This window comes from Meleagris gallopavo, chromosome Z (assembly GCF_905368555.1).
Source record: "Meleagris gallopavo chromosome Z, MGAL_WU_HG_1.1, whole genome shotgun sequence".
In the NCBI taxonomy this organism is placed as follows: domain Eukaryota; kingdom Metazoa; phylum Chordata; class Aves; order Galliformes; family Phasianidae; genus Meleagris; species Meleagris gallopavo.
This window is the reverse complement of record NC_139435.1, coordinates 11461287-11484358: the sequence shown is the minus strand read 5'-3', so window position 1 is coordinate 11484358 and position 23072 is coordinate 11461287. Positions and strand designations below refer to the sequence as shown.

Genomic DNA, 23072 nt, shown 5'->3' with positions numbered 1-23072 from the left:
AATATTTACTGCTATTCAAAAAAAAAAAAAGTTGAAAATCTTTAAAGATGACTGCAGGTAGCCAGAACGAGATGACAGTAAAGCAGTACATGAGACCTGAAGATGTGTTAAAGAGATATTTGGTAGCTATTAGGAAGAATTAAAGTTTTTCTGCATCCATGATTTCATGTGAAATACTATTTACAATTCTGGTTGCTTAAGTAAGAGAAGACTGAGGGCTTGGGCATAGCATGGGACTGCAAGCAGTTAGTGGAGTAGATATATATCAGAGTAGACTAGAAAAAGTTTATTCTTCGTCCAGTAGAAAGAGAGCTAAGAGGAAATACAGTAACTTAACAGACATGGGATTGAAAAGAACCACTTCCGTGGTAGAAAGTATTTGGAATAGAATAAAATGATATTAAGTGGTTTTATGGAAGTGGGAAACAGAGGAAATTCCTAATCACTAGATAGGCTAATGAACAGCTTCACAATGATAGTGATGGATGTAAAATCCTAAATCCTAATTCACTTCAGCAATAAGGATCTTGGTGTATTCGTGACAAGAGACATACAAGGTAGTATCACTGATAACAGGGCACTTGCCTCACAAAATCTTGCTTTCTTGCTTCCTGTCCAGTCTTGCTTCCTTGCTCTAGTAAAAATCACATATGTCTTTTGCTTCACAATCTGCTACGGTAATTGGGAACTCAAGAATCACCGTCTTGGATCAGACTCCCAGACTTTGTGAAGAGCAAGCCAAAGCTTCAGTGAAAGTGCAAAAGTACTGAATAGAGCATGTGTTCTAGTACACCATGAGGGGATTTTCTTCTTACTCATCACATCTTTATAAAATAGCACTCTTCTGGATTCTGCAGAAATCTTTACCTCAAAATAATCTGAAGAAACTGACTGCAATGCACGATTTTCTGTGGACTACTGTTGTTAAAGAGAACATAAAAGGCACATTTACTTTCCACTTAATAGAGATCTTGTCTTTCTTAGTAGAACTTCAACTAATTCTACTCCTTCTATACTTCTTTTGGCTGGAAGGTTTTTCATGCTGCTAATACAGATAGTAGCTTCACCCTTCCTGGAGTGTCCCATTGCAACTGCATAGTTTTTGAAATAATGTGGCCAAATATGAAGAGGAAGGAGCTGCTATTCAGTCCATTAGAAGACAAAACAAAACAACAGCAACAAAAAACAGGAGTATTTTCTTATTTTATTAATCCTCACTGAATATAGATTAGTTTTGACATTGTTTTTTGAAAGGTTTGAAAGTTATAGCTGAAAGAGATATTAAATATACTAAAAAAAAAAAAAAAAAAACTAAGATCAGAATCATGAAAAATGAAGAGCAATATGCATAACATCTGAGCTGAATTTCCACGCACCACTTCTACTGGGCACCATGTCTGAAGGTAACATAACTCTAGAAAATCTGTGATGTGACTGTTTTGTGTTTTTTCTTTTTTGTTTTGTTTAGTTTTTGTTTTAAATAGATGTATTGCATTTTATATTGCATATATTCACCTCTCATGCATCAAAGCTGTTCTGCTTTTACATTATATACATGCATAATCAAAACTGATTCTCTTGAATATTGATTGAGACTTATACACTTTTAATGAATTATTTTGCTCCATTTGAAATATAATTATACACATCAAAGTCCAAATTTAAATCATTTCCAAGGAAAAATGCAAGAAAAGGATTAGAATGGATAATCTTAGAGGTCTTTTCCAATCTTAATGACTCTATAATTCTACAATTCTAAAGGATTGCATACCCTCAGTGTGAAACAGTAAAGTGTCATATAGTATGTAGGTGATGGAAATGAGAGCCAAGGAATAAGTCCAAGTTGTTCAAAATGCTTCTGTTCAGGGCCACTAGATGTCAGGATGAACAAACAATTAAAACTGTGATTTGGAGTGAATTTCATCTTCTTTTAATGGTCTATTTGTAACATCCATCACTCAAGTTTTTTCTGTATAAAGAGACATGCTATTATGAAGGTTGTAATTAATGTAGGGACAGGACATCTTCTGGACTAAAACACTCTGCTGGAAGTGTGTGAAACTTCATCAAATTATTACAGCTAGCAAAATTCTGTGTTGCTTCTTGTCCCAACCAATTCTATTACACGAGGATAAATGGCCAGAGGCCAGCCTATGAGACGAATTCAGGAGGGCCTCTTGCTGAACATGCTTTCTGTACCAACTTATAACCCAATTCCAGAAAGCAGTAGACAATGGTGAAGCAGCACGACAAAAAGTGATAAAAATTAAATGGACAGTGTTGCCATCCTTTAGAGTTAGCTATAAGTCATAGAGTCACAGAATCACAGAATGGCTTGGGCTGGAAGGGACCTTAAAACCCATGCAGTTCCAACCCCCTGCATGGGCAGGTTTGCCACCCATTAGATCAGACTGCACAGGAAACATCTGATTTTTTTCTGTGATCTCAGCTGAACGAATGTTTAGTGCTGGCTAATCAGGCTAATGAATGATGGCTCTATGATGAGCTCGTAACTGTTTGCAACCCCAAACTGTTAAGGGAAAGAAATCACAGGTCTATCACTGCATCATGCTTGGCACAGTTGTGTGAACGGAATTGTTACAATAGAGATGTCATATCACATTTGAAGCTCTCATAATACTTGTAATATATGTGTCTATCATGAATTCTCCCAAATGAAAATATTAGAGAGATTCAGAATTAACTTATTTTTGACTTGCAATATGGATATGACCTTTTACACAGTTTTTGTCAGAACTCCTTTTCAGCACAAAAGAAACATAAAATGCTTCTCAAGAGAGAGAGAAAAAATAGCAACTTCACAGTATGCCATTTCTGAATTTCCTTCTGCTGAGTTTTCTATGTAGCTTTTAATAAAATGCTTTCACAGATGTGCCAGCTCCCCTACTAGGGCACTGTCAGAGCTCCAGAAGGCCAGCAATGCTGTACTTCCCTTTGCAAATACTGTGTCAGCTCCTTCACAAGGATGTGTTTATCCATGTGCTGAGTGAAATTTTCCTATTATCTTACAATGGAAGGAAGTCAGAACTGTTGCTCTGTATCTGTACCTTTTCTTTTGCAACGCTCTATCTCTTGAGTTCAGGGAGCTGTGCCTGTTTCTGGGGAGGCCTTTACTTACCAGGTGTGGTAAGTACATAGCCACCACCAAGTGGTGGCTATGTAAAACCATAGCAAGTCTGGGCAATCACCAACAGCTTGAATTTTAACTCGTGCAAGTGCACCTGGTGAAGGGCAACTGTGCGTATACAGGAGATGAGATGTTGAAGACCAACTCTGAGCGCTGAGCTCTGCTCTCTGTGACAGCAACAGGGCCCGAGGGAATGTCACGGAGTTGTGCCAGGGAAAGTACAAGGGCTAGGGAAAGGCTGCGTGCAAGAGGGCAGTGGATATGGCCCTGAGCTGTTTGCCGGAGCTCAAGGGATGTTTGGTCAATGCTCTCACACACAGAGTTTGAATTTTGCGTGGCGTTGTGTGGATCTGAGAGTTGGACTCAGTGATCCTTGTGGGTCTCTTCCAACTTGTGATATTCTATGATTCTGTGAATGAAAGGGAAGAAGGAACAAGCAAAGCTTGAATCTATTGTTTGTTGTTAGGGCTCTCATAGAGACACTGTTCCAGGCTCGCAGTAAAGTCCTGCCTGTGCCTATGGTGGTAAAGTCCTGCCTGCCATTTGTGGTATCATAGCATCATGGAATCATAGAATGACTTGGGTTGAAAAGGACCTCAAAGATCATTTAGTTTCAACCCCCCTGCTATGTGCACAGTCGCCAACCACCAGACCAGGCTGCCCAGAGCCACATCCAGCCTGGCCTTGAAAGCCTCAGGGATGGGACATCCACAACCCCCTTGGGCAACCTGTTCCAGTGCGTCACCACCCTCTGTGTGAAAAACTTCCACCGAAGCCATCACTCCATCACAGAAGGCCACCAGATTGGTCAGGCACGATCTGCCCTTGGTGAAGACACGTTGGCTATCTTGAATCACCTCTTTATCTTGTATGTGCTTTAACATAGCTTCTAGGAGGATCTGCTCCATGATCTTCCCAGGCACAGAGGTGAAGCTCACCGGTCTGTAGTTCCCCAGGTCTTCCTTTCTCCCTTTCTTAAACAGGGAGTAATGTTTCCCTTTTTCCAGTCACTGGGGACTTCACCAGACATGGTTTTGCATTTATTTTCACAATCCCATAAATCTTCTCCATGTTTTTAGCAGATCATGCACTTTTTGATGCTGGTGGAGTTTCGCTGTGAACATTTTCATGCAGTTTCATGAAGGCATTCATTGAAATGTCAGTATTTGCTATAGTAGGTTTTGAGGGATGTTATTTCGGTAGCATTCAGTATTACAGACCTCATCAGTTGAACCATTTTGAGACTAACAAAAATATAATTGGAGGCTTTTTTTCTCTGCTTTCTGTTTCTCTGTTATTCTCAGGGAACTTTATTCTCCAGGGAACTACAGGCCAGTCAGTCTCACCTCTGTGCCTGACAAGATCATGGAGCAGATCATCCTGAAGGCCCTAATAAGGCACATGGAACATAAAGATAAGGTGATCGGTGGTAAACAACATGGCTTCAGCAAGGACAAGTCATGTCTAATAAAATTGGTGGCCTTTTATAATGGAGTTACAGCGTCAGTGGAAAAGGAAAGAGCAATTAATGTCATCTACCTGGATTTCTGCAAAGCATTTGACATTGTTCTGCATGACATCCTGATCACCGAATTGAAGAAAAATGGTTTTAATGAGTGGATCGCTCACTGAATAAGGAATTGGCTGGATGGTCGTACTCCAGGAGTTGCGGTCAGTGACTCAAAGGCCAGGTTGAGACTAGTGATGAATGGCTTTCCTCAGGGATTGGTGCTGGGACTGGTGCTATTTAACATCTTTGTGTGTGACATAGATAGTGGGACTGAGTGCACTCTCAGCAAGTTTGCAGATGACACCAAGCTGAGGGGTGCAGCTGACATGATAGAGGGAAGGAATGCTATCCAGAGGGATAAGCTTGAGAGATGGACCCATGCCAATCTCATGAAATTCAACAAGGCCGAGTGCAAGGTCCTGCACCTGGGTCATGGCAATACAGGTTGGGTGGAGAATGGCTTTAGAGCAGCCCTAATGAGAAGGATTTGAGAGTGTCAGCAATAGCTAGCAATATGCTCTTTGGATAAGGACAATGATATCCTGGGGTGCATTAAAAAGAATGCAGCCAGCATGTCAGGGGAGATGATCCTCTCCCTCAAATCTGCCCTGGTGAGGTCACATTTGGAGTACCATGTCCAATTCTGTGCTCTCAAGTTCAAGACAGGGAACTTCTGGAGAGAGTCCAACAGAAGGCCACAGAGAGGATGAGGGGCCTGGAGCATCTTCCTTCTAAGGATACTCATGGCTACTCAGCCCTGAGAAGAGAAGGCTGATGGGGGATCTTATAAATACTTTTAAATATGTGAAGTGTGGGAGTCAAGTGGATAAGACCAGGCACTTTTTAGGGATGTACAGCAGTAGGATAAGGTGCAGAGGGAATAAACTGGAACGGGGGAAGTTCCATAATAACACAAGAAAGAACTTCTTTATTTTGAAGGCAATGGATCACTGGAATTGGCTGTCCACAGTGGTTGTGAAGTCTCCTTCTCTGGAGATATTCAAGAGCCAACCTTGAAGTTTTCTTGTGCAATCTGCTCCAAGGAACTTGCTTTAGCAGAGAGTTGGACTACATGATCTCAAAAGGTTCTTCCTAGCCTCCACAATTCTGTGATTCTGTTATTCTCACAGTGCATTGGAAGACACTAGATCACCAAGATCACCAAGAGAGTGGAAGAGAGATCAGCAATTGTGCTAAACTCCATCCGGTTAGCAACCAGAGTTAGTAAATAATAAGCCTATACACCAGCACTGTCCCAGTAATTAAAAGTGTTTTAGGCACAGTGTCAGACATTTACTCTAAGAAAATTTATCTTGCCTGAGATGCTCAGACAAAGCACAGACAAATGAGCACAAACACACATAAAAGAATCCATTAACAAGAATAAAGGTGTTCACAGTTAACCTTTTAACAGCTGCGCTGAAAGAAGTACAAGATGAATGAATCTATTATTCATATGAATAAACTGGATTTCAGTAGCATTTTGCAACTGGAGTAGGCTTGTGAAGTTTTGTGCTGAATTGTTCACCAGATGGTTTCACTTTTTAATTGGAGAGAAAACTTTTCTTGTAAAAAACACTTGCCACATGATGGCAGCACAATCCAATGTCACTGCTGTCACAGTGCTGGGAAACATTTTGCAGTTTGTAGGTGGCTGATTGTTATACAGCCACAGAACAGCTAAAAATGAAGTGTTGGCAGCATCTGAATAGCTCTTTTGCACTGTGGATGCTAAGTGGCACACTGGGTTAGTATCGTAGTCCTTTTCTCCCAGAGATTCAGCCTTACATCCTGGCTTAGCCTGCAAGTGGAAGCAAGCTGGGTGGTCCCATCCCAGTCTCCATTTGTGTGTATCACAAAACCACCCCACAGCTTGGAATGGCCAGGCACTGCTGCCTGGTGGAAGAGTGGGATTCAAAGAGGTGTGAGGCCAAGGGGCAAGGTGAAGCAGGAACTCCGTGGGGGGGGGATGTTTTGTAGTACCTGCTAAGATCCAATGACTATCACCATCTGACATCAGTGCTGATTTTATGCTGAATATATTTGCACTGTAGTTTACTCTGTGTGTGTGAAATACGAGTCAAATCTTTATTCTATTCTTCTTCCTACTGCAGTTATTGGGAGGTTTGCCAGTTAGAGGAATAATCAAGCACCAAAGAATTTGGCCTGTTTCTGTGCACAATTACAGTGACCAAATTGATTTAAGTTTTGTTTGAAGCAAAGGTTGAATTCCCAAATGCATCTCAAATATCTACAGCACAGAAACATTCAAAGGTCCAGCTCAGTAAGGGCAGATCTTCTGAGTCTGGAAGGTGCACAAAGCATTTACTCAGCATTGTATGTCAGGTCCACTGTATGGGCTCTCCACAATCTTTATCATGGAATCATAGAATCATACAATTTTTTGAGTTAGTCACTCTCTGGGTGACCTGTTTCAGTGCCTCATCACTCTAATTGCAAAAAGTTTCTTATCTAATCTACATCTCCTCTCCTTTAGTTTGAAACCATTTCCCTTTGTTTTATCACCACAGGCCCTGCTAAACAGTCTGTCCCTTTCTTTCTTAGAGCCCCCCCTTAGATAATGACAGGCTGCTCTCATGTCTTCCCACAGCCTTCTCTCCTACAGACTGAACAACCCCAGCTCTATCAGCTCGTCCTCAAAGGAGAGATGTTCCATCCCTTGGATCAATCTTTGTGGCCCTCCTCTGGTTGTACCTTGTTTTCTGTCAACAGTGAAGAAAAAATTCTGAGCAATAAGGAAAAGCAGAAAAATACACAATGTGTGGGGAAAGAAAGTGGTAAAGAACAAAGAAAAAGTGTTCATTTAAAAATATATTGCTGAAAAATGCAGTGTTGAGGTAAGTGCTTATGAAGCTGTGCCAGCTTTTGTGAATACAACTGGCTTTAAAGTGAGGAGCGGTAGAAAAGTTGGGCTATTTCTTTTTGACATTTTCCTTGAAAAATTGTTCAGTGTTTTATCTGAGAAAGACAATTCACTTAAAAGCTGATTAATTTCATTTTAAATAGACTAAAATCAATCCAGAAATGAGATTAAAATGAGATGTTTCAAGAAGAGGAGAATGAAACATTTAGCTATACCTGAAACAGACTGCTCTGTAATAAAAAAAATTACCAATAAAAAAATTGTTTCATGATGCCATGGAAAAATTTTATTCTCCCATGTTTTTCAGTTTTCTCACTGAAGTGAAAAATCAATTATTTGTGCAGCCCTAGTTGTGTAATGAGGCATGCTGATGAAAAACTTTGGTTAGAGATGAAAATGTTCCTGTTCTAAAATTTTGGCATTTTAGATACCTCTGTGTATCTGGGAGCCAGAAGGAAGGAAAAAGGACAGAAAAAGGACAGAAAAAGTCTCATCACGCAGAATGTTATCTTCCAGCTAATGTTCTCTTTACTGTCAGAGAGAATTTTGCTGCCTCTCTGATGTTGCAAGTCTGGATTTTCAGATTGGTGTGGAGGTGTAGACATCTCTCCCCATCTCTCTATTGCTCCACACTTCCAGTGTGAGCCAATTTCTTAATAAAAAAAAATGACAGAAAACCAGACAGGGAGTGATCTGTCAGCTCACCTCAATTTTTTTATCCTGTTCTGGGAAACAGCTGATCATGCTAGAAGCAAATTGATGACACTGTGTTGATTACAAGTACAGCTAGCACATTTGATCATGTCAGAAGCAAGTTATACTCTTCTGGATCATTTTTATTCTTTATTAAACCAAATACATTTATATTATTGGTTGAAAACAGTGCCTTCAATTTCTCATCAGTTGTGCTTACATTGGAACACAAATGTCCCTAGTGCAAACCAGTCCTTCTGAAAGGAAGGCAGAAGCACTTCCTTGTGCCAGTAGTTCATTTTCCACATGCATGATCCCTTTGCTTTGTATGGGCCACACACCGTCACAGAGACATAAATTCTTGTCTAAGAATGGCATGCCTGTTTTGTACCTCAGCTTCCAAATGAAACCACCACTGAAAAACTATGGAATACTAGAGATCTTTATTCTGTATGGAGCCACAGAACTGTGAGGTCACCGTGCCAGTAATACCTCCAAGTAATGCTCTAACTCTTTTCTTTAGCTTTTCACATTGTGATAGTAACTATAGAAACACAAAGATACCTAATTGAATTGAATCAAAGAATGAATGTGTAGGCAACATAAAAAAATGGGAAAAACTATGCTTATGCATTTCATAATACCATTAGTTTTTTGTTTGTTTGCTTGTTTTTTTAAAGCTGATTGCATTTAGGTATTGTTTTTGCTCAAAACACTGCAGATGAATCAGTGAAGGTCATTGTCCAGTTTTGTTGCTATGTTCAGGAAGGCAAGACTTCTCACTGCTGTCTCCATCTGCTCCAACCAAGACAGATTTCCAAATGCAAGTGATTCAGCTCACATACCTTCCCACTCCTTCTGACAAGACATTCACTTCCATTAGATAGTATCTCTGCTAGCTGAAGTTGTTGCCAAATGAACCCTGACACCATAACAAACTACTTCTGTGAAAAAAGCAGTGGATTGTCTAGGATGACCGTAACATTACAGTGCTGTAATACCCCAGTCAAAGGACTTCTATTGCTTCCCATGGCACGGTGACCTTACTGCGTTTGGACCATGTAATTACACTTTCGAAATGAACTGGCAACTTTTCAGTTACTGAATCAATTAAAATATAAATGCTTACCTTTTTAAGATTTTGCAGAGATGTATTTATATACCTAAATGTGAATGAACTTCATTCATTTGGATGTTTTTTCTTATAATTTTAATGTTCCTTCCTGCCTTCACTTCCTTGCTGTCTTTTTGTCATCTATTTTCTTTGATCTTGGAACTCTAAGCGGATATTTGAAGTAAGGAACCCCTGCTGTGTAAAATGGCCTGGAATTCCCGAAGTCCCATATTATAAGTTTGTTTGCTTTGAGTTTGAGTAGAACTTTGGTTAGAGAGCCTTTGAAAGAAATCTCCCCAAAAAGCAGTAATGTAAAACTATTTTTATTGAAAATACATCTACAAAGTAATGTTTCTCAATCCACTCTGTGTGCATACCAATGCAGAACCAATGAGGGCTGAGCAAGGGAATCTTTCTGTAATACCTGATTTCCATAAGAAACAAAGTTAGTATAAAAAAAGATAGCGTATTTTGTGAAACAATTCATTTTTCTCAGCTGATGTCATAGAAAGACAGCCATTTACATTATGTCTTTGCAATGTATTTCCAAACAGAATCTTAACAAAAATTAAATTGTTATGCTGTACATTCTACAGTTAAAATTTATACACACATTTTGAATACAGTATCTATATAAAAATATCTCTAATTACACATATCAGAAAATGTCTATCTGTATCCTATTTGCATTCTGTTAGCAAAAACATAAAAGTCACACTTGATTTCTTTCAGTGAGAGATTAATTTAAGAGCTTTGTAGGTTTGACTACTCAATGCTCTGAGTTAAACCCTGCTCACTTCAATCACTGAAGAGTTCCTGCTCCTATTATCTGGACTAATCAACTGGAGAAGATGGGCAGGAGTTTTCAGTCCTAAACAAAACAGTCCTGCCTTGTTGCTCTAAACACGGGAAAAAATTTATCTTCAATCAGGATGTTGACATTTTCACTACAGTGAAATACATCACATTTATGTTCTCTTAAAGACAAAAGCAGCATACTGAATATTTTTTGTGTTGCACTTGAGGCATTGCAAGGGAATTACAAGGGAATCCTTCATTCGTATAGTCAGATTTTATTTTGTTGGGCAAAGAAGAAAGAAGAAAAATGAACATTTAAATAAAAACTGGAAATCACTCAATATTATTCTGCCTTCTGATTAGCATTTCTTAATTCCCCTAACTGTAGCTGTATTATAAAACTTTCCAGTTTAACCTCTACAATGATACAAGTTAAAAGGAGAACATATATAATTAATATTTCTAAGAAGGGGTTTCACTGGGGAATAATGCTGGAATGAAGAAAAAAAGCAACAGGATTACGAGTGCATTGTCTCTTTTTTTTCATTCTTTTCCTGCTGATTCCCTGAAAGAAGCCTACAGTATTACGCTTTAAAATCCTTTCTAATTATTTTTTTATATATTTATTATAATATTTACTATTTTGTATTTTAGATTAGATTTATATAATTTTTCTAGCAAAAAGTCAAAAAGCACCCATAAGTTTTACTTTCTAAAGGGTTATTTTTTATTTTTGGGATGCTGCTCATAAATGCATAAGGATTTTGGAATTTTGCATTGAAAAAGGGAGCCTTCTTCTCCAGGTGGAAAAACATAAATTTGGCTAACAACTTTATTACTTATCAGTGGAAGATGAAGGGTTTCGGAGCTCTACAATCAGAAGATCTCTTGTTAGCCCTAAGGATTCAGATTTAGAATCCAGTCCTGTTAGGATCTGAACAACTCACCCTTCTGCACTCTCTGCAGAGGGCTGGCACTGCCTCCTATTTATATTATTGCTTATTAAGTAGATTAATTGGTGTACCTAAAGCATATTTTTTTTATATCCCCAAAAGTAGAAGAAGATGCATTTCCAGTCCCAGAGTCAGTACAGCCTATGGCCTTGCCCCTACAAACATTTACAGACATTGATTGTTCAGCTGGGTTGTTGAGTTGAAATTAAAGGTCAAATCGAGTGCGGAGGTACATATATATACATACACAAATGTCTGCAAATCCATGGGAACTGACTAGGCTGAGTTTTTGTCAAGATCAGCTGAGGATAGCGTAAAAATAGTGTCTAGATAAAATTGCTTTCTCAGAAGTATTTCAGCTTAGCTGACAAAGTGCTGATTGTGAGAATTGTATCTATACACCTCCTTTTTTATTCTTTCAATTAATGTCCTTTTATTGTCTAGTAATAGAACAACGTTGTAATGTTGGAAAAAAAAGAACATCAAGTGAAAAAAATCATCCAGCTGGATGCAATTATCAAGATGGAAGTATTGATTTTGTGCTTACAGATGTTTAATTTTTCCAACAGGTATTTAAAGAATAAAAACATTTTCAAGCTTTGTTATCTGTTGTTACTTTCCAGTTCATTAAAAATATTACATTTAAAGGACTGAGTAACATATATACTGTTTTTTTCCTTTTAATTTAATTGTTGATCTCTCTTTTTTTATCCTCACTTAGCACATGTCTAGCAGGACCAGTGTTGTTGTCTGCTAATTTTTTTATTTTTATTTTTTAAGTGGGAAGCCACTCGATCACTGCTACTTTGGAATATATTTCCATTAATTCTTTTCAGTGCTAGCATAAAGGGAAAAGACAAGGGATAAGTGAACGTCGTGAATTCAAGATATAAAAGGCTGGGAAAAGTGTGTGTTTTCCGCACTTGTAGTGTTAGACTCATGCCTTCCTTACCCTACATCTTGGTTTCACTGTCTAATGGTTTCTCACTCTCATTTTCTTGTGAGATCAGCTGGTATGGTTTCTTCATTTCATTCTCCTCTATCACAGAATTCCCCATCTCAGCATCCCTGTTCTTCAGCTCATGCCGTGATAAGTGTTCAACAATTCCTGCTCCAATGGAGTCTCCCAAGACATTGGTAGTGGTACGGAGACGATCCCTAAGGAGAAATAGTGAATTAGCTTTGAGTTTATCACTTGTATGATATAGTATGCAGATGAGATATTAAAATTGCCATTACTTATCTAGATTACTACTAGATGATTCAGCAGTTTTATGTATATAGTGTGTATTTGTTGAATTCATTAACTCATAGTCATTATTCCTTCTACACAAAGTTGCAGTATATTAGGATTTGAAGAAACTAAGTCTGTTAATACTGTTGGCAACTCCACACTAAGAAACAACTTGTGATGTGGAGAACAAAGGGAGCATACGGCAAATGTTTATCAGAAGCATTTTTATACTTGTTTGGGTTTATACCCTCTGAACATTTAAGTCAATGAGACTTATTTTCATTTCCCTCCTGACCAGAGTTTCGTCTGACTTCTTGCAAGGATGACTTGATAAGAGTTGAAGGGTAAAAGCCTCTGGAAACTAGGTCAGAGGAAATAGATTGGAAGAAACATGCCTGTGATTTTACTTCTTGAATCTAGGAGATTTCCCTGTATGCCTATGGATATGGCTGTACTCTCTTCTGCAGACAAAGGAACAGAACAACTGATGTGCAACACAGTATGGTTGCTGGATAAGAAGTAAACAACTGTTTTTCATATCTGTGTCTCTGTGGAAGACATTAACCTTTCCTGGATTAAATAGCCAGACGGGCTACAGTATTCTAAATCTGACTGATGGAAAGAATTTCATTATCAGCCTCCTAAATAAATAAATAAATAAATAAGTAGAAACACTAAAGCAATTCTTTTCTAGTTGCATTACAGTGTATATGAAAATTTTCTTAGTATTTTTAGGATCCAGGTTTATAAATCAACCTTTTGCACACAAGAAGAGCCATCATTAGGCTACACCATCTGCTTCAAATACATATATTAATTGCAAGAAATTGTGATTCAAGACTTCTACAGCAAAAGCACACTACAGACTGCAGTATTGTCAAATTGTGCCTGCTACTGCTATCTCCAAATATGGTCTAAGTTCTTAATTCAGCCATAGAAATACTTACAAGAACCAGTCCACTGCAATGATAAGAGTGATATCATCTGTAGGCAAACCCACTGATGTAAGCACAATGACCATGGTGACCAGTCCGGCTTGAGGAATGCCTGCAGCTCCAATACTGGCAGCTGTAGCTGTGATGCTGTGCAAAGAGACAGCAAGAACAATTGATTCACTTCCATAGTAAACACTTTACCATCTGATAAACATTAAAAATAAATATGAAGCAAAAAGTCATTTGCTCTTTAGAAAAGAAAACTGTGAATCCAGTCCCTAATCTGAACACTGTACATCTGGAGAAGTATGTGGATTTTAGTCCAATATGTATACACTGAACATTTATCCAGAGCTCTGGTAACATGATTTTGTGACATGGTAAATCCCCTCCTTTGTTCTTATGGCCAGTCAAAAACATATATATGCCACAACTCACTGAACAAACCAATTCCATCACCCCAAACGTGTTAAAGTTGTGGAAGTAATTTTGTCCTGGCAGATCTGATACAAAAAGTTTAATTCTCTGTCCATCTCACTATAACCTTATGCTAGATGAATTACCAACTCCTACGCCATTTTGAATTCAGTCAACAGGAAACAGAAAACTGGCAAAACCCCTGAATCATACACTCTAGTAGTTTGACATAAATATGCTTGTTCACATTCAGTTTAGCAAGAATTTTGTTTCACCTGATGATTTGTCAGGGAGCAGCTCTAGTATTAATGACTGTTGAATTACTGCTCTGGAGTGTGAAGACAGAGTTTTACCTTCTGTTAATGAATACTGAGTTAACCTGGTGGCTTTATGGAGAGATGCACTTCTGCTTGAAAATCTCCTGTGTTTCCAGGTCACCATTATCTGAATGTACAGTGTTGCTGAGTAATAAATACCTGTTTGTCTGCCCACATTTTCTCACTTTCCCTTTGCTGACATTTATTAATAGTGCACATGTACCTATCACTTTTTCTCTTAAGCCATTTTAGTCACATAATAAAATTAATGCAAATCAATTATTAAGTGCTACTTACGCTTTTTTTTTTTTTTTTTTTTTGCTTTATATTTCAAACATGAAGGCTTGTTGCTTTACAACATACTCATTTTCTCCACCTCTATCAGCTGATTTAACAAAATGTACTGTTTCTCCTTACACGGATTGCTCTACTTGAGACCAAGACTAGGAAAATACCACCCTGCTACCCTTAGCAATGTACCATGCCACTGTGCTGCTCTTAAGCTACAGCTTGGTATGTGCACTCTAAACTATCTGGTGCAGATCCCAACATCTGTGCATATACTTCAAGAAAATTTTAATGACAAAAGAAATTTAAAGCTTCTTGTTGATCCCACTAAGTGCAGTGATATGTATGTCATGCACCAGTTTTTCAAATGTTTACCTAATGAAGAGTATGTGCTGGGGGCCTCCTCTGTGCAGAAGGTGTGAATCATTAGAGTTATTCAGCTACTTTAGTAGTTCTTGTTTTTAGCTCTACATGTTTTTTGTTTAATTCCTCATGTAATGGCAAGGAGTCATCACAAAGATGCTTTGATTAGATGTAGGCAATAATGACTTCTGTACCTGATTGTGATAATCTGCCCAAAGTTCAGATCAAAGTTGTTAACCTGTGCAATGAAAATTGCAGCCAAAGCCTCATATAAGGCAGTGCCATCCATATTAATTGTAGCACCAACTGGCAGTACAAATCTTGTAACTCGTTTGTCCACTCCATTTATTTCTTCTAGACACTTAAATGTAACAGGCAGCGTTGCAGAACTGAAACAAAAAGAAGATAATGCAAGATATGAGTTTTACATAGTGGAATGCAAACTGTCATTTACTGCGATGACATGAAAGATTTTTCTAATTGTCTTAAATTTTTGTGATCTACCAGAATATTTGTCTGCCAAGACATATATAATACTGGCGGTTCTCCTGATCTTCTGGGACTAGTTGGCTGTTTTGTAAGAGTGGATTTGGCTCTCTGTCCTTAAAGATGCATCTCTCCAATCTCTCTATCTGATCATGCTGAAGAGGTTTTTCAGCAATCCAGGTTACTGTGTTTCAGTGGCCTCTTCATTGCTAACTACTTCACAACTTGGAAAACTTTATCAATACTGATAAAATAAAAATACTGATAAAGTGTAAAGAAGGGCAGTAAAGATTGTGCTAGAAAATCCCTTTGATGACAGTCAACGTACAACTGAATTTTGAATAGTTTTTAAATCTACTTGTATAATGCTGATTCCCTTTTAGACATTCCACACATTGCGAGGTCTGACATCAAGATGTCAATTAATGAAGAGTCAGTTTCCACAGTAGTTGTGTTTCTTTAATTGAAAATATGAGGACACAGTCTTTTCTAAGTCCTCAAGAACCTCAAAAGCAATACAAAATTTACTCTTTTCTAATAGTCCTAATAGCTTATCATCTGGATATGGTATACGAAATAGATATTTGATATTTGATTTCAACAACATTTTCTTTCATCACAGATGGAAAGAGATATTTGTTCACATGAAGTCCCTTTGACATGGAAAAATAGGGGCCTTTCTGTTGCAGGTCCAGGATCTTTAGAATAGAACATCACCTGCCAAGACTCTCGAGCTCTCTCACAATTGCCTCTGAGCCTTCGTGCTTGCTTCTTTTTTTTGATACGCATAAGATTTCTTTTGCCAGCTTCGTCCTTTATCAACAATTACAAACAACCTACAGAACTCAAATAATAGGCTAACCAGAGTCACAAGGGGTCTAGGCACACAGTCTACATCACCAAACAAATCAATTTCATATCTGTTCAGGAGTTCTTAGTAAAAATAAGAGTCTGAGTCAATATAATGATAAGAACGATCTCTCAGAGTGAAGTCAACCAGTTGCATTAGGCAAAAGAGTTTCTTAAACCAATAATATTAAAAAACATATATTTGGCCTTAATATGTTGTTTTATACCTGGAAGATGTTCCCAAAGCTGTGACTAGTGCCTGGATTAGGCCTCCAATAAATACCCAAGGGTTCTTACGAGTGATTAGGAAGTAGAGAAGAGGTAGAACTATGACAGCATGAATAAGCAAACCGATTATAACTGTTACAGTATACATGGCAAGCTGACCACCAATCACACCCATATCTTCCATCTCAACAATTTTTCCAGCAATCAAAAAGAGGATTCCAAGTGGAGCATACCTGCAAATAAGAAATCAAATTAGTATAGTAATGAACAATATAAAACACTCCCTTGTTCATATCTTTTACATGTTTGTATACGTGCATGAAGGTAGGATATTACTAATGGGATGACTGTAATTCAGAAGCAGTTCTAGAGTTTAACTGTTTGACTATTAAGAGCTCAACTTGGATGAAACCACGGTGTGAAAATTTTTGATAGGCTCTGCTAGATTCGGATCTAGTAAAACGAATGTGAGAGGAGTATAGTATGCCTTTCAGACATAAAGCCTTGAAGAATAACTTAAAAATGTATGTAAATCACTTAGGAAAATTGGATTGGCCAGACAGGTGACTGACACTGCAGTGTAAAGGAAGAATCATTAGAAGAACAGTTTCAGCTCAAAATTTTCCAGCATTTTCGTATGTAGGGAGATGAGCTTCCTTGATAATTCAATTATCATTTAAAAGTCGGTTTAGCAAATTCTGTTAAAATTCTGCCTGTTAGAAGGAAGTCTCATTCAACACAGTAGGAGATTATGCCAACTGCCCATCTCTGTTCTCTCTCCACTGTTGTTTCTTATGTCGCAGAGGAAGAACTCACTCTTCCAATGATTTCAAGATGCTTCTGTCCATTCCTAGTGGAGCACTCCATAAATACTTTAGCGTGAAGCTGTCTGTACGGCAGAGGTCATGGCACTGTGGGGTAGCAACATGAGTGGTCTTATATATTTCTTCCTATCAGTAAGCACAGCTACAAATAAAGGAGTTAGCACTCAGCACAAAACTCTACAGATCTACAGAATTATTACAGCAGAATTTTTGGCACAGCCTTATTTCCACTTCCATAAATGCCCATTTGTCTTATTACACTAGCTTATCAGTGAGCATCATTATCTAGAATATCTTAATTGCACTTTGAAACATAAAATACATGTTGAAGTTTACCAGAAATAACATTTTCTATCCTTTTCTTTATTATTTCAAGTGTGCTTGTAAATAATGATAAAAGATTTTTGATTTGCACAGATGTTTTCTGGATTGGGAGAATTTTACAATATACTCATTTTTATTTTTGCTGTTAGTACTACAAAAGTATGTGTAGGTTTTGAGGTTTTAGGGATTGTGAAGAAGGCAACAAGATATTTCAGCCTTTTTTTTTCAGAATCAACCTTCTACATGACAAAAAATAAGACTTCATTTTTGAAAAGGATTTCTATGTGTTTGAGGGAAAATGCATAGGTTTTATTTATCCATTGAACACAGAAAATGAAATAGCAAAAAATATGTATATCTTTCTTCAACTACAATGCAAGGACGTATTTACATTCTACATAATGCAGGAACAACTTGTTTTGGAAACTAATGATAACAAGGTCTTGCTGTGTAGAAATAAGATTATAGGAGAGGTTTGCCGGTTTCCTCTAGTGAAGTCTGAGTAGACGATAAGGAAATTTTGATAGCATGTTATTTTGACTTCTCATGTTATGAAGACAGAATGAGTACTAAGCTTGGCGTACTGTGCCAAAGATCTTGATTCTTCTCAGGGTAAAAAGTCAAACACACTGCAAGACTAAGTATACAGAACTACAACTTAGGGACTCATTTAGCAGAAAGGTACAATTCAGGTAAGTTCTTATTGTACCACTTTTTGCCAGACATACTCTATCCACCATTGTGAAAGAATAAAGTTAGTAACTTAATACATAATTTATCAGAGGCACTTACCACATGATTAGAGCTACCAGTCTCATGATAGCCTCATTAAGGCTATCAAAGAAGTCTTTTAAGGCCTGACCTTGCTCCTTCATGCTTCCAATCACCAGGCCAAAGCTTATTGAGAAAACCACCAAGCCAAGGGCATTCACTCCATTTACAGAACCTGGAACAGGAACCATTTCCTCTTTCATTTGTGTGAGGGTTTCCATTGCAGCTGATACATTACTTATTATGGAAGCCACTGTGGATGTGTCATTGGATGGGATATCTACTTTAAACATTCTCTTTTCGTAGTTAGTTTTGAACTGGTAAAAAGAGAAGAACAGAAAGATGGAAATCATGTGAATTGTCCAAACATATGTAAAAATCACATATCATTAAATTATTAATTTCCATTGTAGAACACATGAATTTTTGTGTAATACTTGTTGGTAAGGTAAGCTGTGATGAAAACAGGCTTTCCTGAAGGCAACATAAACTATATTGACCTCAAGAGCTAAATCTCTCCCCTTTGGATTTATGGACTTGTTCTCTCAGAGTTAGAAATTGAAGACACATTTGTAATGTTTGTGAATTTATTATAAATCTACTGATATTTAATTTGCCTTTTTATAAATAATTATTATTCCCAAAAACATATTTCCGACTGTTTTTGAATTAGAAAAAAATAGACTGAAAGTAATCTAAATATAACATACCTACTCTTCCCAATTCTTTAAACTGAAATTAGAAATTTGCTATGAAAAAAGCCATTAGTTTTCTCTACTACGCAATAAAAGACACCACTTTTGTTTATACAGAAGAAATTTCTAATTTACATAGTTCCTCTAGTGAATGGGGAAATCAGTTTAAAAATCTCAGTGCTCTTCTAAATCTCTACTTTGACAACCAGTCTTCCACTACCTATTACTTTTCCAAAAAGAAATTGTAAGTACCCTGTATATTTGTTCCAGCATTCAAAAAAACCCTCAGCCCTATCGTTATTAAATTCTTTTGAGCACAAGAAATACTAAATAAAACTCATAAAATGTTTCTGGTTTATCTTGGGATACTAAATATCATATTAAAGCAATGGGATACAGGTGTCAAGACTATTCAGATTCCTTTTTATTTTTTATTTTTTATTTATTTTTATTTTTTTATAGGTTATGGAGGTGAATCAAGTGAGTCAAGTCAAGAAACTGAATTCCACAAGTGGAGCAACATTGAAATTGGGACTATTGTCCAAAGTTGTAAAAGTTGTACATGAAATACTTCTAATTGTTATTTTTTTTAAGGTTACTGGAGGTGTGATGGCTTCGTAATACAAATATTTTTATTTCTTTTAGTTATTATGTATAATAAAACCAACTAAGTAGACATTTCTTACTTCTGACATCTGAAGGGTCTAATTATGAGGGTCTAATTATGCTGGACTTACAGACATGCAGATTAGACAAACATAAAAAAGTAATCTCTTAATGAGGACTGAAGTTAAAGACTAATTTCCTACTGAATTTCCTTTCATTTCTTGCTCTCCCTAGGCACACAATTACTGACTTTTCCTTGATTCTCCTAATCACCAATCCTCATCTCCAGGTTCTTCTCTTATTCTTGTCTACTTAAGTCAAAAGCAACACATAGTTGCTAGACTGTGTTAGATGTGTGCTACACATAGTAGGGCTGCTAGACTGTGTTAGATGTGTGCTGTCTGCTGCCTGTTGCAACAGGTTATTTACTAAGCCATAAATTACTTTTATTTCATCAGTAACATAGGTTTTGTTTATGTAAGACATCCACTCCTGTGTCAATTTCATTGGAGATACTGGGTTCCAATGTTATTAGGGGGGACTGAGAAAGAGTTGTGCAATGGAGGAGAAAGCACAATCACATGAAGTTTCTGACCACTTTGGTAAGGCAGTTAGAAATCATCTTAGGTTACAGTAATTATTTCTTTTTCTTTTCCTTTTTCTTCTCTCGCTCTTTCTCTCTCTTTTTTTCCTTTTTTTTTCTTCCTTATTTTTGCTGCTTCTGGAATTCTGTCCAAATAGGAAGGTGCCCATTGTATTGGTGTTTTTTAGCGGTTATAATACAGATTTTAGAACTTCTCTCAGCAAGGTCTTCCCTTTTCTGGTACTACTATGTACTCTATGTACTACTGGTACACATAGCTTTGACCTTTTCTGTTGACTCACACTGTTGGTACAAATGAAGTATTCAGAAATGTTGGCTTTATCCTATGGAGATCAGTCTTCCTAGAATTCTTCCCAGGGTGGAGAGCAGTGGAAAAACAGTTTTTTTAGAGTTGAATTCAAAATGGGAATTTGAGCACAAGACTCAGAGAGCAACCTTTATTTGCTCTAAAACAGTCACTTGTGTTGGCCTTTCATTAGTGATAAATGAGGTTATGGATAAATTCACTGATGTGTCTGTTTTACTGTGCACAAAGCTGTCTATCAAAAAATAATGAGAAACTTCCTGGTGAAGCCAAGGATATTAGGGAAAAATAAAGACAGTAACTGCAAAGGGAAAAGTATAGGTTGAAGTTTATTCTTTTTAGTACTTTTTTCAGATGATGCTGAAAACAAAATAGAAGATTGCTTAATGAGCACTGAAAAAAAATATAAAAGGAATAAAAAATCTCACTGTGGAATGGTGAAAAAGCCAACAGTGTAGAAAGCAACAGGATAAAAGAATATCTTAAAAAGGATAGAAAATATCAAAGATTGTGAATTAGATAAAGCAATAGCTGAGATTATCATTGCTTTGCAGAGAAACTATTGATAGAGATCATTTTGTGAGTTTTCATGAAATTTCTGTTTTTGGGCAGATCTTTACTGCATCTTGCTGGGAATAAGGTTTATCAGCTGTCTTTGGAAATCTAAGAAAGCATGTACCTCAAACTGACATGTTAATATCACACTACACTTCTGTGAATCCTAATTCTTTTGTATCATTCAGTACTGAAAAAAAGTAGATAAAGAAGAACTGCTCCTGTAAAACCTACAGATAGGCTTAGGATTTTCAGGAGAGATGGCTGTGTTTTACTAGGAGTCTGCACACCTACACTGATAATCTGTGATAGGCTAAACAATATCACTGTGGTCCTGTCATTTTGAAGAGTCTTTCATACATTGTCACCAGGCAAAAAGAATTTTGCCTGATAAGATTGTAGATTCAAAGTAGTCATACATTTTCCCTTAATTCATATACAGAAAGCAAACATGTAGTAGGAAAATGCTATCTGATACACGATAATACTAATAGGCTTCTACTAACAACTTTATATGCAAGAAAATTCTATAATGTAGTTTCTGGAACTAGCTGCAAGATGCTATAAAGTTTTAAAATTATTTTTTATTAAGCTATCTCATTATGAAATAGGTAGATTTAATTTCTCATTATAATATAATGAATTGCATAAATGGATGTTTGCACTTTAACTATTTTTTTTCACTAGCGGTACAAGATACTCATAGCCATCTCATTTGAATTCATTGCATGACTCTAAGAAGCAACAGTATATTCCATGGATGTAGCACATGCTACCATTTAGCTTGTGAAAAATGTAATTGCATTGGTAAATGCTCTGAAAACTCATGGTTTACTATCTGTACTCTGACAATTAGAGTTATCTGTTCTAGGTCAATGTGGTGATGTAGTTTTTAGTAAGTGATGATTTTGAAAAAAACAGGTTTGCTAGCCCTTAAATACAAGGCTAACTAGAGATAAATGAGGATAAGACAGAAATACCCTGTCTTCCTGATTCATTTTTTTCTGTCCTTATGGACATACGTGAAGCCATTTGAAATTTTCTGCAGAAGAGTTGATGACACAGGTTAAAATGTATCTCAAACAGCCGATACTATCATGAGGAATAGACAGTATGTATTAGTAGTCTTGTCTTAAAGTATAATTAACACTTCCAACCCCCTTGATAAGAATGAATTCTGGAAAGAACATTAATTAAAAACAGCTCAGATGAAATGCAGTTATCAGATACACCTTTCCACATCTTTAAGCTTCAGCTGGCATCAAATTCCACCTATTCACAACACAATGACCTCCTCACCCCAAATTATTAGACTGATTCTGTTTCTCCTGATCCCAAGTTCACTTTGTTTCTTTTGTCTTTCGATATATCCCCAGAGCACAGCACAAAGAGTAGTCGGATAAAAAGCACTTTCTGCCCATCAAGCAGGCTTCTTACAAGTAATAGATAGCAACTTTGAATTTAGCATGGTAAGAGAAATGAAAAGCTATAGCCAGAGATGAAAGATGAATCTTGAGGTTTCTTTGCATAACCCCAAATTGGGAGTGAATACTGGACTATAGAGAGTATTTTGAACAAAATTATCTAATTTTAGACAAGCGTGGAATATTGCCATCAGTCTTTTCGGATTGTTGTTACTGAAAAAAGCCGCAATGCCCCACATAGGAAAAGTAGCATCATATGTTGTATGGAAATAGCCAGCGTAGGCTTTAATATTCTGCTGTTTCCAGTGATCCCTACCTGCCACTGATCTACTTGGAGTAGGTACTGATAGAGACCGAGTGCAAAGAGATCTTTCATGAGCAGAACGGGGTTAACTTGAGAAGAATAAAACCCAAAGCCTGTCATTTTCCAAGTTATTATTCTTAGTGAGGCATGCTAGGAAAAGATGTGTCCTGAGGCTTTCCTGGTGTATAGTGCTGAACAGCATCAGCTAGCCCTGAAATGGATCTTGTGATTCCCAGCTGAACAGTCTGAACGAGGATTTCATTAGCTATTCTTCCTGTTTCCTGGAATGAACATTTTCAGAAGAGGAGGAGGAAGAGGAGGAAGAAGTGCAGGAGGAGCAGAAACAAGGGGAGGCAGTTCTGTTTGCTTCACAGGTTTGCTGTGAAAATACAGTAAAAGGAAGTCAAAGGACAAGAAGAGTGACTGGGAAGCAGCAGAAAATCC

The 23072-nt window shown here is 37.2% G+C and overlaps 1 protein-coding gene across 1 annotated transcript in view; it reads right to left on the bottom strand.

Annotated features, from left to right (window-relative positions):
• Positions 1-9656: 9656 nt before the first annotated feature.
• Positions 9657-23072, bottom strand: part of SLC1A3 (solute carrier family 1 member 3) — a 61989-nt gene continuing 48573 nt past the window's right edge. Inside the window, exons 6-10 of the mRNA XM_085213486.1 lie at positions 18158-18453; positions 16217-16450; positions 14849-15043; positions 13282-13416; positions 9657-12258 (exon numbers count right to left, since the gene is read on the bottom strand). Of these exons, the coding sequence (XP_085069612.1) occupies positions 12054-12258; positions 13282-13416; positions 14849-15043; positions 16217-16450; positions 18158-18453 (1065 nt within the window). The 3' untranslated portion in view covers positions 9657-12053. The remainder of the gene's footprint in view (positions 12259-13281; positions 13417-14848; positions 15044-16216; positions 16451-18157; positions 18454-23072) is intronic.